Source organism: Artemia franciscana, chromosome 19, assembly GCF_032884065.1.
Source record: "Artemia franciscana chromosome 19, ASM3288406v1, whole genome shotgun sequence".
Classification (NCBI taxonomy): domain Eukaryota; kingdom Metazoa; phylum Arthropoda; class Branchiopoda; order Anostraca; family Artemiidae; genus Artemia; species Artemia franciscana.
This window is the reverse complement of record NC_088881.1, coordinates 31,045,135-31,062,236: the sequence shown is the minus strand read 5'-3', so window position 1 is coordinate 31,062,236 and position 17,102 is coordinate 31,045,135. Positions and strand designations below refer to the sequence as shown.

At 36.3% G+C, this 17,102-nt stretch overlaps 3 protein-coding genes across 12 annotated transcripts in view; 1 reads left to right on the top strand and 2 right to left on the bottom strand.

Annotated features, from left to right (window-relative positions):
• LOC136039555 (serine/threonine-protein kinase TBK1-like) overlaps positions 1 to 3,983 on the bottom strand; it is a 70,997-nt gene extending 67,014 nt beyond the window's left edge. For 2 of the 4 annotated variants that reach the window (XM_065723395.1, XM_065723392.1), the window contains exon 1: positions 3,907 to 3,983. The gene's annotated coding sequence lies outside the window, so the exon portion shown is untranslated. The remainder of the gene's footprint in view (positions 1 to 3,906) is intronic. The other 2 variants (XM_065723393.1, XM_065723394.1) reach the window with 2 other exon arrangements.
• Positions 3,984 to 9,297: 5,314 nt separating this feature from the next.
• LOC136039123 (uncharacterized) lies at positions 9,298 to 10,320 on the bottom strand. Its single transcript, XM_065722609.1, has one exon. It carries the CDS (start codon positions 10,318 to 10,320, stop codon positions 9,298 to 9,300), a length of 1,023 nt encoding a protein of 340 aa, XP_065578681.1.
• A 122-nt stretch (positions 10,321 to 10,442) lies between these two features.
• LOC136039551 (phosphatidylinositol-binding clathrin assembly protein LAP-like) overlaps positions 10,443 to 17,102 on the top strand; it is a 119,371-nt gene continuing 112,711 nt past the window's right edge. For all 7 annotated transcript variants that reach the window (XM_065723383.1, XM_065723386.1, XM_065723381.1 and 4 more), the window contains exon 1: positions 10,443 to 10,544. The gene's annotated coding sequence lies outside the window, so the exon portion shown is untranslated. The remainder of the gene's footprint in view (positions 10,545 to 17,102) is intronic.

Sequence of the window (17,102 nt, the reverse complement as noted above, 5' to 3'; positions counted from 1 at the left end):
TTCAAGTAAAATGAAAACTATGATTTTCTTTAAACTATAGGAAATGTGCTCTAGCCAAGAATTAATAAGGATAAATTTGTCTCAGCCTTTTATCTCAAGTTATTGTTCAATAAAATTTACCCAAAATAGGATAATGTCTTTAAAAAAAAAATACAAAGAGAAAAAAAGATAAAACAAAATCATACAGATTAGTTAATTTTTTTTAATGCAAAAAAAGGGGAAATTTGATCTAACTCAAGTAGTTATATCAGATTATGGTTGCCTTAACAAGGACAACCTAGTAAATACAAAATATGACCCATATTAGCAAAAAATTTAAAATATTTAAAAAAAAACTGTCAAGTAAATTGGTATTTCTAGCTGATTCAGGAACAGTTTATAATATACATTATATTTGTATATTATATATTATTCAAATTAATCTTAAACCATGTTTCAAATATGACTGTATAGACATTTTGAGGGGAATTCAAACATATCTTGATTAACAAAATTTTAATTAAACAGAAAAGAATTGTATCTTAAGGAAAAAAAATTCTTGAAGATTGCCTATGTCTTCTTTAAAATTAAAAACTATATTTTTCAAACAAGGACAAACCTGACAAATTCACTACTTGAGCCAAAAGAAATATTTTATAGATGTTGAATACAGTTATCCAACTCCAAAGTCATTAGTTACTATTTATTTATTAATACCAAATACGGTAAGCTTTCAAGCTTGTCGCAATAAATATAATAAATAGAAGTTATGACAACATAATACACAATATAATACATAATACAACTGACAACATAGTACACACACATAAATCAATGAAAATAACGACTACAACAAACACTGACAAATAATACTATAAATTATTTAAAATGATTTACTTTGAAAATTTGTTTCTGTTAGTCTTGTTTTGAATTTATTTATTTCATTTGATAGAAATGTTTTAGGTGGAAGGTCATTCCATGGCTTCCACACCCTGCTGTAAAATGAATGTTGGCCTATTTTCCTTTTTGAAAGTGAGGGGTACAATTTATGTGGGTGATAACGGGTCCTGTTAGTGTCATTAAATGTGAAGAACTGTGATGTACTTATATTATCAATGCCTTTGATTATACTACTACTACTACTAATAACTCACTGCAGCACCAAGCCGCCTGAGGCCAACACAGCTACGCACGCTCCTCCTCCAACCTAATCTATTTAAAGCCTCCCTCTTTACACCCTCCCAGGAAGTTCCCATTTCCTTTAAATCCTTATTTATGACATCCTCCCAACCCAGACAAGGACGACCTGCTTTCCGTGTAGCCCCAGACGGTTGGCCAAAAAGGACAATCTTCGGTAATCTGTTATCCTTCATCCGTAGAACGTGGCCTAGCCATCTCAACCTTTCTTTCATTATAGCCCCAGAAAGCAGGATTGAACCACACTTTTCGTACAACCTACTGTTTGAAATACGGTCAGTCAGCTGGGTACCCAGAACAATCCGTAGGCAATTTCTCTGGAAAACATCTAGTAAATTTTCATCTGCTTTTTGGAGTGTCCATGCTTCAGAGCCATATTTGACCACTGTCATCACTGCAGCTTCCAATATTCTCGGAATGTGTTAATAATGTCTGCCCTATCCCTTCAGAATTGAAGACTTGACAATCCTAGCCTGTGCAGTCTATTTTCATATGGCAAATGTTTCAAATAAGGTACAAGCTTAGTAGCTCTTTGCTGTATTTTTTCAACCCTTGAAGCAATTAGTGAGAAGTTTCATTAAATATCAGCTGCATATACAGACCATTAAACCAATTACACATATATATATATATATATATATATATATATATATATATATATATATATATATATATATATATATATATATATATATATATATATATATATATATATATATATATATATATATAAGACCATGCTAGATATTAAAGCAAAACATGTTGCAAAAAAGTATGCCATAAATGACAAACTGATGTGTCACTAAAAATTGAATACAATAGACTTATTCATTAAAAGGCAATTGCAAAAATGGATAAAACCCCCTTTTATACTTTTAAATCTATCTATAAACTCTTAAAAATGTGCATAATGTATGGCTCTTTCCCCAGGGACAGACAGGGGAGGGTGGTGCTTATCATTTCCCAAGCCACATTCAGTGAACCTTTTGAAAATTTCAAATAAAGTTGCTGTCTCAAATTCTAATATAAGATCATAGTGGGGAGGGTTGGGGGTCATGTACCATAAAAGGAACAGAAGGAGTGTAGGTTGCTGTTCAATTAGTTGCAAGTACTAATAAGGGCACTAGAACTTTTTAAAGTAAAATTCTAGTTGAGTGACTTCTTGCTATCTCAGAGAGGGGTTAGGTTAGGAAAATGAAACTTTCAGGGATGGGTCTACAGGCTAAAGTATATCCTGGGAAGGTATTTTAAAATACCCACCTCCACTCCTTCTCTCTCTAGAGAGCCCTGAAATTTTGCCTAGATGACAATTGAAATTTTACCTTAATTTTCAGTTAACAATTGCTTTTCATCTGCTTTTACTTCTGAAAATGCAATTCCTGTTATTTGAGTAGAATTCTGAGCCATATCAAAGTTTTTTTTTCAAAATTTAGGAAATGTATTTGCATATCTTTAAAACTTTATATATTGGGATTGAGCAAAGTTGTGAAGCTGAAAACAATTTTGTTGTACTTCATTCAAGCAGAAGATCTATTTTGCAAGATTTCACTTTTATAACACACATATTTTTGAAAGTCATCAAAGGTCAGGGCCCTCTACAGTGAAAAGGAGTAGAGGTAGGTACTTCAAATACCTTCCCAGTACATACTTTAACCTGTACACCCATCTGTGAAATTTTCAGTTTCCTAACCTAACCCCTTTCTGAGATAGCAAGAAGTCAATCAACTAGAATTTTAGGTAAAATTCTAGTTAATTGACTTCTTACTATCTCAGAAAGGGTTTAGATTAGGAAAATGAAACTTTCAGGGATGGGTCTACAGGCTAAAGTATGTCCTGGGAAGGAATTTTAAAGTACCCACCTCCACTCCTTCTCTCTCTAGAGGGCCCTGAAATTTGCCTACATGACAGGTCTATACCTATTGAAATTTTGACAAAACAACATTTTACCTTAATTTTCAGTTACTAGTTGCCTTTTCTCTGCCTTTAGTTCTGAAAATGTAATTCCTGTTATTTGAGTAGAATTTTGAGCCATATCAATATTTTTTTTCAAAATTTAGGAAATGTATTTGCATATCTTTAAAACCTTATAAAATAGGATTGAGCAAAGTTGTGAAGCTGAAAACAATTTTGTTGTACTTCAATTAAGCAGAAGATCTATTTTGCAAGGTTTCACTTTTATAACACACATATTTTTAAAGGTCATCAAAGGTCAAGGCCCTCTAGAGGGAGAAGGAGTGGAGGTAGTTGCTTCAAAATACCTTCCCAGGACATACTCTAGTCTGTAGACTCATCCCTGAATCTTTCATTTTCCTAACCTAAACCCTTTCATAGATAGAAAGAAGTCAATTAACTAGAATTTTCCCTTTTTGTTCCCAATCAAGTATGCCTCCAAAGTTTCTACAAACATTCCTTCCATTGAAAGGGGTTAGGAGAAAAAATAAATAGCACCCTAGATGGGAGGCCATAGAATCTTCACTATTAGGAAATACAAGAGGCTGCCCTTGACAGAAAAAAAGTTCTATAAATTTTTTTATATATACAGATTACCTCCGAAAAAATAGTCACAATTAAACATTTGAACAATACTGTGGAAAAGTCATTTAGAAAAACTTAATGGAAGAAAAGAGTTACACATAAAAAATTCAATCTATAAAACTCGGGCTATATATAAAAACATTAGCAAAGGGGAGGAATATATTGAACTTAAGCACTTGTAGGAGTGTTATATACTTATAATAGGCCTCCACTAAGAAACGCGACCTTGAGACTAGATTTTGAATTGCTGCGAAAGTAACAGAGTTGCCAATACTTTTATTCTGAAAGCATAATTTAGCTCAAATGGTCGTAGTGTCGGTGAAAAACTGAAAATGTGACACTTTCAATTTTTGAATTACACAATTACATTACACATTTTGAATTACACAATGTGCTACAGCAGCAATAACAAAAACAGTAGTAGTTTTCTTTGTGGCAGTTTTTTAACTAGTAATTTAACAAATACAATAAGTAAGCTTTTCAAAAAGCATAAAGAACTACAATCAACCAAAAATGAGAAAAGATAGAGGTCAAAAATATACCCAGCATAAGACTGTCACAAATCAGAATCAATAAATAAATGAAACACAAAAACGAACAAAATTAGAATAATAGCCAAGTTGAATTCAAAAAGAGCAGAAATTATAAGCTTTTACAATTGAAGTAGTTGCTGAATGAGTTTAGTAGCAGTAGTAGCATGAGTAAAAGTAGCAACGGTCTTAGTGTTAGTAGTGACATGCATAAACCTTTTTTGTCGATTGCTCTTCCCATTCAAGTATTCTCCGAAAGTTTCAACTTGATATCCAAATCAATTCTTGACATACGCCATTTTAGCAATTTGCATGTGCATGATATGTTCTGAATTAGAACAAACTCCCCCTCAGTATTCTGTCAAATTTACACCTTCATACGTTTAGCCTTATTTGTATTACTATCATAGTAGTAGTGATAGTAGTAGGAACAGTAGTAGCCGTAATAGGGTATTATTAGTATTATTTGCCTTTTTGGTCAGTTTTCCATCTTCCTTATCATTTCCAGTAGATTCCACATTAATGTACTCAATCATTCCTGAGTTACATTGTTTTGTCACCCCATAAACAGATAAAATGTTTTGATTTAGTTTAAAACTCCCTTAAGAATTACCTGAAAGACTCTTCTTAATGCCCTTTGAATTTTGGGAAAGTACAAGTCAAACATGCATACTTTATCTCAATAGCATATGTTATATGTAAACAATGAATAAATTGCCTAAATCAGAGACCTTACCCTCTCAAATGAGACCCATCTGGATTAAATACAACCTCAGATTCCATAAACATCTAATATGCCCCCAGAATATCCAAGGGGATCTGGGGGAGTTTTGCCGACCCTACAGGCATTGTTATATATTTTTTTGACTATTTAAAACAAAAATGACATTGCACAATTTCATTCAAATGTTTTTGATGAAAAGAAGAATAGTTGGGAGGGGGTGAAATTGGCCTCTATCACTTTTTACTGTCAAAAGCGAATTAAAACTTCCACTTCCAACCAAATGAGTCACCTCTAAAGTTAATACAACCATCCCTTCCATAACAACCCTAAATGTCCAAGGGACATAACTTTTGACCCTCGCTCTCAAGCTCTGGTGGTATGAATCCGCCCAAAAAGCCTTATTATATGATCTTTGGACTATTTAGAACAAGAAAAACTGTCCCAAAGTTTCTATTGGATGCATATCAGAAAAGGCAAAAATTTTGCGTGTGAGGTAGCTACGCGCTAAGCACTATGACTCTTTAAAAGGGCACTAGTACTTTTGGTTGCTGATCCAACGAGTCCCCTCCAGAGCATACACAGCTACCATTTTTATAAGAACCTTATATGCCCCCAAGCCAAAAACTTACAAACCTTGCTCTGAGAATTACAGGTAGGATGTGTCTTCCTGACATAATAATTTCCGGACCCTTCAATTATGTCGAAAAAATTGTTATTTCAAAATTTTTATTGGACGTATTAAGGGAAATAGTGAGCACTAAGAGGACAGGGATGGTTACTTTTAGTTAGCTTTGATTCATAATTAAATAAAAAAACAAGTTTTTTTTAACTGAAAGTAAGGAGCGACATTAAAACTTAAAACGCACAGAAATTACTTCGTATATGAAAGAGGCTGCTTCCTCATCAACACCCCGCTCTTTACGCTAAAGTTTGACTCTTTCTCTCAATTCTTCTTTTTAAAACAGTAAAAAACTTTAGCGTAAAGAGCGGGGCGTTGATGAGGAAGCAGTCTCTTTCATATACGAAGTAATTTCTGTGCGTTTTAAGTTTTAATGTCGCTCCTTACTTTCAGTTAAAAAAACTTGTTTTTTTTATTTAATTTCTGAACGTTTTTGAATCAATGCATGTTTTGATTTTGGCTCTCCGCTGAGGAATAATCAAAACGAAATTTGCATATTTTTTTTTTTTGGCTTAATAACTTTCTCATAATTTTGATCGAATGATTTTGAGAAAAAAAGAGCGGGGGACGAAACCTAGTTGCCCCCCGATTTTTTGCTTAATTAAAAAGGCAACTAGAACTTTTAATTTTTTACGAATCTTTTTATTGGTAAAAGATTTACGTAACTTATAAATTAGCTTACGTAAAGAACTTTTGTATTCTCATGTTTTTATTACATATATAAGGGGATTCGCCCCATCGTCAGTACCTCGCTCTTTACACTAAAGCTTAAATTTTATCCCAATTCACTAAGAATGACCCCCTGAATCACAAAAGCCGTAGAATAAGTAGTTGAAATTACTGAAAATACTTTAGCGTAAAGAGCGAGGTATTAAAAGGAGGTGAGCCCCTCATATGTGTAATAATTTCTGTTTGTTTTAAGTTTTATTGCTGTTCCTTACTTCCAGCTGAAAAAGCTTTTTCACTTTTATTTTTTAATTGTTTTTTTTTTTTAAATAATGCTAGTAGCCTATATCCTGCTCTCCCTTCATGGAAATTTTCTTCTCCCATTACAAATTCTCTAAGGAAAGTTCCCCCAGCATATTCCCCTCTTCTCAACCCCTCCCCCAAACCAAAAAAGTCCTCCTGAAAACGCCTGTATACTTCCCAATAACCATTACTATATGTAAGCACAGGTCAAAGTTTGTAACTTGTTGCCCCTCCCACGGGGACTGTGGGGGAGTAAGTCGTCCCCAAAGACATAGTTATAAGGTTTTTCGACTACGCTGAATAAAATGGCTATCTTAGAATTTTGATCCGATGACTTCTGGAAGATAATTAGCCTGGGAGGGGGCCTAGGTGCCCTCCAATTTTTTTGGTCACTTAAAAAGGGCACTAGAACTTTTCATTTCCGTTAGAATGAGCCCTCTTGCAACATTCTAGGACAATTGGATCGATACGATCACCCCTGAGAAAAAGAAAAAAAAAACAAAAAAACAAAAAAACAAATAAACACGCATCCGTGATCTGCCTTCTGGCAAAAAATGCAAAATTCCACATTTTTGTAGATAGGAGCTCGAAACTACTACAGTAGGGTTCTCTGATACGCTGAATCTGATGGTGCAATTTTCGTTAAGATTCTATGACTTTTAGGGGGCGTTTCCCCCTATTTTCTAAAATAACGCAAATTTTCTCAGGCTCGTAACTTTTGATGGGTAAGACTAAACTTGATGAAACTTATATATTTAAAACCAGCATTAAAATGCGATTCTTTTGATGTAGCTATTGGTATCAAAATTCCATTTTTTAGAGTTTTGGTTACTATTGAGCCGGGTCGCTCCTTACTACAGTTCGTTACCACGAACTTTTTGAAAAGGGCACTATAGCTTCTAATTTCATATTAAATGAGCCCTGTCTTAAGTTTATACAACTATCAATTGTGTAAAAACCTTATATGCCCTCATAACATAATTGACAGCCCTATCCCCAAGGCGCCGTGGACTGTTTCAACCTTAGAGCCTTAGCTTCAAAGCTATTTGAAAGCAACCATCCCTGCCCTCTTAGTGCTCACTATGTCCCTTAATACCTCCAATAAAACTTTTGAAATAGCAATTTTTTAATGGTTTTAGCATTGAGTTGAAACTTTCAGAAAATACTGAAAGGGAAAGATCAATTAACCAAAAGACAATATGTGCATGCTACTACTAATGCTCTTATTGCTGCTATTAGTACTTCTTGTACTGCTACTACTTCAGCTACTAACTCTATTGCAACTACTTGTAAGGCTATGAGCGTTGTGAGCGTTTTTTGTGATTTCGTGATAAAATTACAAAAGTATGTAAATATACAGTTATCAAAAGGATGTATCACCAATGGCATAGTAATGGCTAATTGTGTTAAGTTGCAACTTCCTGTACTTGGTGAGAATGATGTTCAGGTCACTAAAAGGGAATAGATGTACTATAAATTCTGCCACTGCAGTTAGTGTAATTAATGACGCTAAGAGTATTAAGATGAAACTCTTAGGGAACATTTAGAGGGAGTTTATCAGTATGGTGGCTGTTGAAGGAAGTTTTTCTACCTCGAGAACATTGAAAACGTTGCCAGGAAATGACCGAGGAAAGACTTACCGGGCTTGTCCTTTTTTATGTTCGCCGTGATATTGTCATAAGTGTAGAAAGCGTTATTTTATCAACTTGCCAATTGCGAGATATGAGGCAGGAATACATAATATAATATTGACAGTGTCATCATAAAGCTGGTTTGTGGACAAAACTGACAGATAAATGCCGGATAGATGCAGAGGCATACGATTTTCAATATCAGGAATTACTTTAGGCTAAATTAAGACAGAAATTATGCGCAACGAGCCCCCCCCCCGATTTTTTCTAAAATCCTAAATTTACTACTGTCTTCCCTTCCGTAGTGTAGGACTCAGTTCGTTTGGTATTTGTTCTTTAGTGTTTCATTTTACCGTTTATTTTCCAAATTGAAAATGCCCATATTTTAGTTTCACCTTACCTTACCCAAGCCACCTTTATTCATTTGAAACCCTTAAGATCTACCAGTGTAGTTTTTAGTTGATGACTCCTAGTCAAACCTCCACTGCCTCTTCTCCCACTCCTTGTAAAGTTTGTATTTGAAAGACTGAAAGGAGGAAGCACTGACAGTTCAGTCATTCAATTGATTCCAGTAGATTACGATTCATCTTAAAAAGTATGTTTTACAAGTTCTTGTTCAAGTGCTTAATTTTGACAACTTTTTGGATTGTTCTCTTGTGTGATGGTGGCCCGTACTATGGCTGTCCGATGAAGAGGGGTAGAATTTTCCTTTTAGAGGTTTTAAGCTAGCATAATATCACTGGGCATGCTGATGTAGACAAGGGTACGTAGCTTACTCGTTAAAAGCAGTCCTCATGTGAAGCTGACCCAGGCTTTTCATGCGCATCGTTGCTCGTCTCTGAACATTTTCGATGAGCCTTATATCTTACGAGGGGCCATTATATCTTAATGGCCTCATTATATCTTAAGAGGGGCCAGCAAGGCGCATGCCAAAATACATGAATGCTGTGGCCTCTTACCTTAAATTACCTTAAATCGCACTGGCCGGCGAATAAGGTTGGGTGAACATCCTGTAGATTCGCCGGTTGAGTGATGGAGGTGGAAGTGCGTTGTCTAGTTCCGTTGAGTAGATCCACTGGCCTCCCAGTGTAGTTTCCACTCCATCGCTGCCCAGTCTCGGTCAATTGCTTTTTTGAAGTTGTCAACAGTTTTGGACTGAACTGTTTCTTCACTAAGGGAATTCCACAGTGGAACAGCACGAGTTGAGAAGAAGTTGGAACGTTCTCTCCGTGAGCTTCTTTGTTGCTGGAGCTTCTTGGTGTGGCCCCGGGTGTGGCTAGAGAGCGACTTATTAAAAAGCCCTGGTGTGACACCATTCTCCAGCAGCTTGTGGGTCAGGATTGCATCTCCGCGTTTCCTCCTGTACGTCAGGGTTGGGAGCTTGAGTTTCTTGAGGCGTTCAGGGTACGAGAGGTTCTTACATTTGGTTGGTAGTTTTGTAGCCCTCCGCTGAACGCTCTCAAGGATCATCTTGTCCACGACATAGTGGGGAACGGCAAGAGAGACTCCGTACTCAAGTTGCGGTCTGACCAGTCCTGTATATAGCTTCCTGATTGTCCTGGGAGATCTACTGGTGATATTACGTCTGATGAGACCAAGGGACCTGTTGCCTTTTGCAGCTAGGTATTTGCTGTGACTATGGAATTTCATTTTGTCATCAACAATGACCCCAAGGTCTCTTTCTTCGGTGACAGTTTCCAAAGTTATGAGCTTCCCAGTACGATCTGTCATTGTATATGTCATTCCTGGGTTCTTAGGGCCAAGATGTAGGACTTTGCACTTTTCAGCATTAAACTCGAGGGACCAGGAAGAGGACCAGTTGTTGAGGGTGTGCAGATCTGCCTGCAGAGCTGCGCACTGTTGGTTGTTTGCGACTGGGCCAAACAATTTCGAGTCGTCTGCAAACAGTTTAAGGTCATTTTGCACTGACTGGGCTGAGTCATTGATGAACATGTTGAAGAGGGTAGGTCCCAGTTTAGTTCCTTGCGGAACTAAACTGTTCCTATTAATAATTAATAGCCTATTAATAATCTGTTTCAGTAGAACAAGGATGAAATCTGCTCTGGATACTTTCATCTTCGTTCTTGTAAATTCTAGGTCTTTTTGCCGTATAATCCATTTGCAATTTGGTTCTATTTTTCCAGTGCCGTCTTTGTAATATTTCCGTCTATGATTGATCCTAGATGGCAATCAAATGACCTTGTTTTGCTGAAGAAAGGCAGAAATATCTGAAATTTGAGGAGTTATTGTGGGAGGACCTTGGGCAACAGATCCTAAATAAGGCTGATTTTTAAGGCCAGGTAAGTCTAGTGGTATAAAAATAATAATAATAATTCATTGAGTTTTCCTTAAAAAAACTTAAACAACTTCTCAAAAAGTAATTGAATACTGAAGCAGGAAGGGAGGTAGGGACAGCTGCTTGGGGTAGTCCTGTCATCCATAATCTTTGGTAAAGTTCTAGACAATAGGATTTTTGATATCTTGGAAATTAGTTTATTTGGAATTAGCCTACACTTAAGTCTACTCAATGGGAAACTCCAAAATTATGAAAAAAACCTTATTCTTTCATAGGTTAGAATAGGCCTATAGCCTATCAATTCTAAAAGCACTTTCACCCCCCACCTGCAATGTGCAAATATACAGACCAAAGATATATTTCCTATGCCTTTTTTATTTTTTTGATTGTTGTTGATGTTGCTTCTTTGCTGTTAGGTCTAAACTACATCTATTTGAAAAAAAGAGTTGTAAAAGTCTTGTTAAGTGACTTCTTGCTATCACAGAAAGAGGCTAGGTTAGGAAAATGAAACTTTAAGGGATGGGTCTACAGGCTAAAGTATGTCATAGGAAGGTGTTTTGAAGTTCCTACCTCCACTGCTTCTCCCTCTTGAGGGCCCTGACCTTTGATGACCTTTAGAAATTCGTGTATTATAAAAGTGAAACCATGCAAAATAGATTCTCTGCTTGAATGAAGTACAAGAAAATTGTTTTCAGCTTCACAACTTTGTCCAATCCCAATTTATAAGGTTTTTAAGATATGCAAATACATTTCCCAAATTTTGAAAAAAAAAAACAACATTAATATGGCTCAGAATTCTACTCAAATAACAGGAATTACATTTTCATAACTAAAGGCAGAGATAAAGCAACTGGTAACTGAAAATTAAGGTAAAATATTGTTTTGTCAAAATTTTAATAGGTATAGACCTGTCATGTAGATGAATTTCAGGGCCCTCTAGAGGGAGAAGCAGTAGAGGTGGGACTTTAAAATACCTTCCCAGGATATACTTTAGCCTGTAGACCCATCCCTGAAAGCTTCATTTTCCTAACCTAACCCCTTTCAAATTTAGCAAGAAGTCACTTAACTAGAATTTTACCAAATTCTAGATTAGGGTTAGCCTACTTTTTACTATCCTATCTTGGAAAGTGGCAAGGTTAGGAAAAGGAAACTCTAGGATAGATTTACAGACTAAATTATCTTAAATTACCTTAAATCGCACTGGCCGGCGAATAAGGTTGGGTGAACATCCTGTAGATTCGCCGGTTGAGTGATGGAGGTGGAAGTGCGTTGTCTAGTTCCGTTGAGTAGATCCACTGGCCTCCCAGTGTAGTTTCCACTCCATCGCTGCCCAGTCTCGGTCAATTGCTTTTTTGAAGTTGTCAACAGTTTTGGACTGAACTGTTTCTTCACTAAGGGAATTCCACAGTGGAACAGCACGAGTTGAGAAGAAGTTGGAACGTTCTCTCCGTGAGCTTCTTTGTTGCTGGAGCTTCTTGGTGTGGCCCCGGGTGTGGCTAGAGAGCGACTTATTAAAAAGCCCTGGTGTGACACCATTCTCCAGCAGCTTGTGGGTCAGGATTGCATCTCCGCGTTTCCTCCTGTACGTCAGGGTTGGGAGCTTGAGTTTCTTGAGGCGTTCAGGGTACGAGAGGTTCTTACATTTGGTTGGTAGTTTTGTAGCCCTCCGCTGAACGCTCTCAAGGATCATCTTGTCCACGACATAGTGGGGAACGGCAAGAGAGACTCCGTACTCAAGTTGCGGTCTGACCAGTCCTGTATATAGCTTCCTGATTGTCCTGGGAGATCTACTGGTGATATTACGTCTGATGAGACCAAGGGACCTGTTGCCTTTTGCAGCTAGGTATTTGCTGTGACTATGGAATTTCATTTTGTCATCAACAATGACCCCAAGGTCTCTTTCTTCGGTGACAGTTTCCAAAGTTATGAGCTTCCCAGTACGATCTGTCATTGTATATGTCATTCCTGGGTTCTTAGGGCCAAGATGTAGGACTTTGCACTTTTCAGCATTAAACTCGAGGGACCAGGAAGAGGACCAGTTGTTGAGGGTGTGCAGATCTGCCTGCAGAGCTGCGCACTGTTGGTTGTTTGCGACTGGGCCAAACAATTTCGAGTCGTCTGCAAACAGTTTAAGGTCATTTTGCACTGACTGGGCTGAGTCATTGATGAACATGTTGAAGAGGGTAGGTCCCAGTTTAGTTCCTTGCGGAACTCCGCTGAGCACTGGAGTTGGGTTTGACATGATTTGATTCCCCTCCTCATCATACATCATCACCCTCTGTATTCTATCCTTGAGAAACTGGATAATCCATTCTCTTACATCTTGGTGGAGTTGATAGAACTCTAGTTTCCTTTCCAGGTACGAGTGTACTACCTTCTCGAAAGCTTTGGCTTGGTCCAGCAAGAGTACGTCAACTGGAAGGCCTTCCTCAATCATCTTGGTGATTATGTCATATGATTGAATTAGGTTTGTCTCCACAGAGCGACCCTTCCTGAAACCATGTTGTCCATCGTATAACAGGCTGTTAGTTTCCAGATGTGCAACGATTGCATCATTTAAGACGCCTTCCATGACTTTTGATGGGACAGAAGTCAGGCTGATGGGTCTGTAATTCTGTGGTTTATCTTTCTGTCCTTTTTTGAAAACTGGCATGACATTTGCTGTTTTCCAGTCAGAGGGAATAGTTTTGGAAGCTATTGACATCTGGAATATTCTTGTCAGGGGTTCCGCTATTTCAGCTGCGGTCTCCTTCAGCAACCTAGGATGGATGCCATCGGGTCCCTTTGCCTTGGATGGGTCCAAAGTTTTTAGGCGCTTGTAAGTATCACAAGCTGTGAACTGGATCGGTGGCATAGGGTGTTTGATGTGGGTGGTTGGCATATCCGGTGGGGGGTATCCAGGGTCTTTAGAGAAATTTGACGAGAAGCATTGATTGAGGGTATCTGCCATTACCAATGGGTCGGTTATTTTGGTTCCATCGCTGGAGGTAAAATGATGGATCGACCTGCGGCTTGGGTTGTTTGAAGTGACATATCTCCAAAACTTTTTTGGATTGGTTTTTGCCTCTAGTGCTATCGACTCCTCATATCTTATGGTTGCTTTTCTGGTCGCATTTCTCAGTTTGTTCCTGGCCTTTTTGTACTGCTCTAGATGGGCTGCACTCTCACAATTTTTATACTTTTTCCAAGCTTTCTTTTTCTTATTAATGACTTTTTTTAGCTGTGGTGACATATACGGAAGGGTTCTGGGACGTTCTGAGAAGTAAGTTTTCGTATGCTTCAACTCAAGACTCAGTAGTATGTCCTTGAAAAGCTCCCAGGATGCTTCAGTGTCTTGTTGCAAGGAGTTTTCCCATTCAATCTCTTGTAGGTCCTGGCGTATTTTCTTGTAATCAACAAACGTTCGTTTGATTTTGTTGGTTGGTATCTGATTCAAGATTATTGCACTCAGGATACAAAGATGGTCGCTTGCTCCAAGGGGGGGTAAGTTTGCTGTTGACATAATTTTTTCGGGGTTGTTTGACAGAACGAGATCAAGGAGAGATGGAGTTTGATGATCTCTATGTCTGGTAGGGAACTCAACTGTCTGGACCAGCAGGTTATCAGCAAAGGCTTCAAGAGTTGGTTGGATATAGTAATTGGTATATTATGTCATGGGAAAGATTTTACTCCCCTCCCCTTTACTCCCTACTCTATACTTACTCCCCCTTTCTCTCTTTCTATAGGGCACTGACCTTTGATGACCTTTAAAAACTTTGTGTATGAAACCTTGCAAAATAGATAGCCTATTCTGCATAAATGAAGTACAAGAAACTTGTCTTCATCTTCACAATTTTGCTCAATTTCAATTTATAAGGTTTTAAAGATATTCAAATATATTTCTTAAATTAAAAAATCCCACTGATGTGGCTTAAAATTCTACTTGTTTAACATTAATTACATTTTAAAGACTGAAACCCAAGAAAAGAAACTGAAAATTAAGATATAATGCTGTTTTGTAAAAAGTACAAGACCATGTCAAGCATTTCAAGACCAAGTCAAGCATGTGTACAAAAAGTTCCAAAGCTGCCAATAGCAGAATTCTAAAAGCTACTGACACCATAGCAGCACAACTTGTGTTTTGACAGCTTTACTTTGAGCTAAAGATATTTCAAAAAGGTATATAAAAGTAACAATGTGACTTAGTATAGCTTGCTTTTAGAAATATAAATAGTTTTCTGACATCACAATTAACATGTAGCCTAATTCAGTGGCAAGTCATATGCTAGCCATGAATATCAGTCCATAATTTTATATGTACCATTTTATCAAAAGTACTATATCATATTTACTCTATATTTACTCTATAACTGCTAGTAGAATATAGTATTCCAAGTTTAAAGTATAGGCTACTATTGCTTTTTCTTAGTACTTTTGCTTTGTGGATAGACCTGCATATTTCAATGCTATTGCTATTATAAAAATAATAAGTATTGTAAACTCTTAATAACTATTATAAATCTGAATGCAAGCTTGATACTCATTGATCACTATATTACAACTATAAAAAGGCAACATTTGATTTTCTGGGAGAACAATATTATTTGGCAGCCTGCCAGTCAGATGCATTATGAAGCTATGATATTAGTTTTGCTCTGATGTAGTCCCACAATGAACAGAGAATTACTGCTACATTGTAGAGTAGCTGTTTTAGGCTACTAATTTTCCATGTTGCAGATTTCTCATCACCTGCTTTAATAGTATATACATGTTGATAACTACCAGCCCTTTTAAGATTCTTTCAACTGACAAATAAACAGTTTTGAGAGAATCTAACTATTTGTGAAAGATTTGGACAAATATTCACTATCAATTAAAGAAAAGTAGAGTAAGTCAAAACTTCTTCAGAAGGACAGATGGATAACAACAACCTGAAAGTAAATTTTCACATAGCAACATTGAAACTCAATGAGCTCCTAGTTTGAACAAGTTTTAAAAAGCAGCAGGATAAGAAGAGATAAATATTTTGTTGCAGAAGAGAAGATATACATACATCTTGTGAGAAGAGATATTTCAGAAGAGATGCATCACCTAATAAAAAAAATTAATATAAAAAATGAAAAAAACTCTTTTTTGTTTTTTTGGTTGCTCTATTTTAGAGTTTTGGTTCCTATTGGGTTGAGTTACTTACAGTTCATTACCACAAACTGTTTGGTCAGTCTTCATATACAGATACCAGGTGGCAGAGTAAGAAATAAAAGGACTATTTTTGCAAAAAACTAAGTGAAAACAATATTAACTTTGGTTTTGGAAATGATGACTAAATTTACTTTTGACTATGATATACAATTTGTATGAATCTTGTTTTGCATTCACTTCTTTGGGGGTAGGTTAGTTTAAGTCAGGTAATCCCCTCCCCCCTAATGTGCAAACATATAGCCAAAATTTTGTTCCAAAGCTTTATATTTTCATAATATTTTGGTGCTTTTCATTAGGATTAACCTAAATTCACTTCTTGAATGTTGGCTGTATAATTCATAAGTACCCTTCAATCTATCATGCATTCAATTATTATGTATTTAAGATTAATATGCCCAAAACCTAGAGTAAAAGAAAATAAGACTCAAAGTAAATAGCAGAAAATAAGAGAAAAAGGCATCATTTTAAAATGTCCATTTAATTTCTGAATAAAATGATGGTTAAATTTTGAAAGAGCATACAAAAGGTCCTAAGTTGCATGTCCATCTAATTTATAGCTTTGTAAGGAAAATATCTCAAAATTTATTACAAAATCCCCAGTGACACCATGGGGATAGTAGCCCAAACTGAATACTGTCCTATGAAATGTCTAGTCAGATGTTGTGTTCAGGCATTTGGTTGGAGAATGTCCCAAATTAAATCTGTTTAGTATTTACTGCTAAGATTTTAAGATCTTCACATGCTTTCTCTTTTTCATTTTAGATTATTTTTCAATCTAACTCTTATATTTTAAGACCTTTGAAAATTAAAAAGAATAGCAAAAGAAGACAAGATTTAAACTCACAGTCTGGCTGTCTTAAATAACCCTCTTTGCATCAATGCTCAGAATTACACTGAACATATATGTGTTAAAATGAAATTCTCCACCATGAGTCACAAGAGAATCTTTGGTGAAATTAAATAAAAAAAACTAGTTTTTTTTTACTGAAAGTAAGGAACAACATTAAAACTTAAAACAGAAATTACTCCATATATGAAATGGCTTATCCCCTCTGCAATCCCTTGCTCTTTACGCTAAAGTTTTTAATTGTTTTAAAAAGTAGAATTGTGGCAAAGAGTCAAACTTTAGTGTAAAGAGCCAGGGATTGCAGAGGGGACAACCCATTTCATATACAGAGTAATTTCTGTTTGTTTTAAGTTTTAATTTTGATAATTGAGATAATTGACAATTTAAGATAATTGAGACAAAAACTTTGGAAAGTAGTAAAGAAATTATGTCAAGTTAAGTGATAGTTGCTAGGGGTGGATTGTCATTAGTGATAAACCACTAGGGGTGGCAACACTGAATGAACAAGGGTTTTTTGGGGAACTAATTTTTTTCAAG

Coding starts and splice junctions, on each gene's coding strand:
- LOC136039123 (XM_065722609.1), bottom strand. CDS start 10,320: ATGAAAGTATCCAGAGCAGATTTCATCCTTGTTCTACTGAAACAGATT.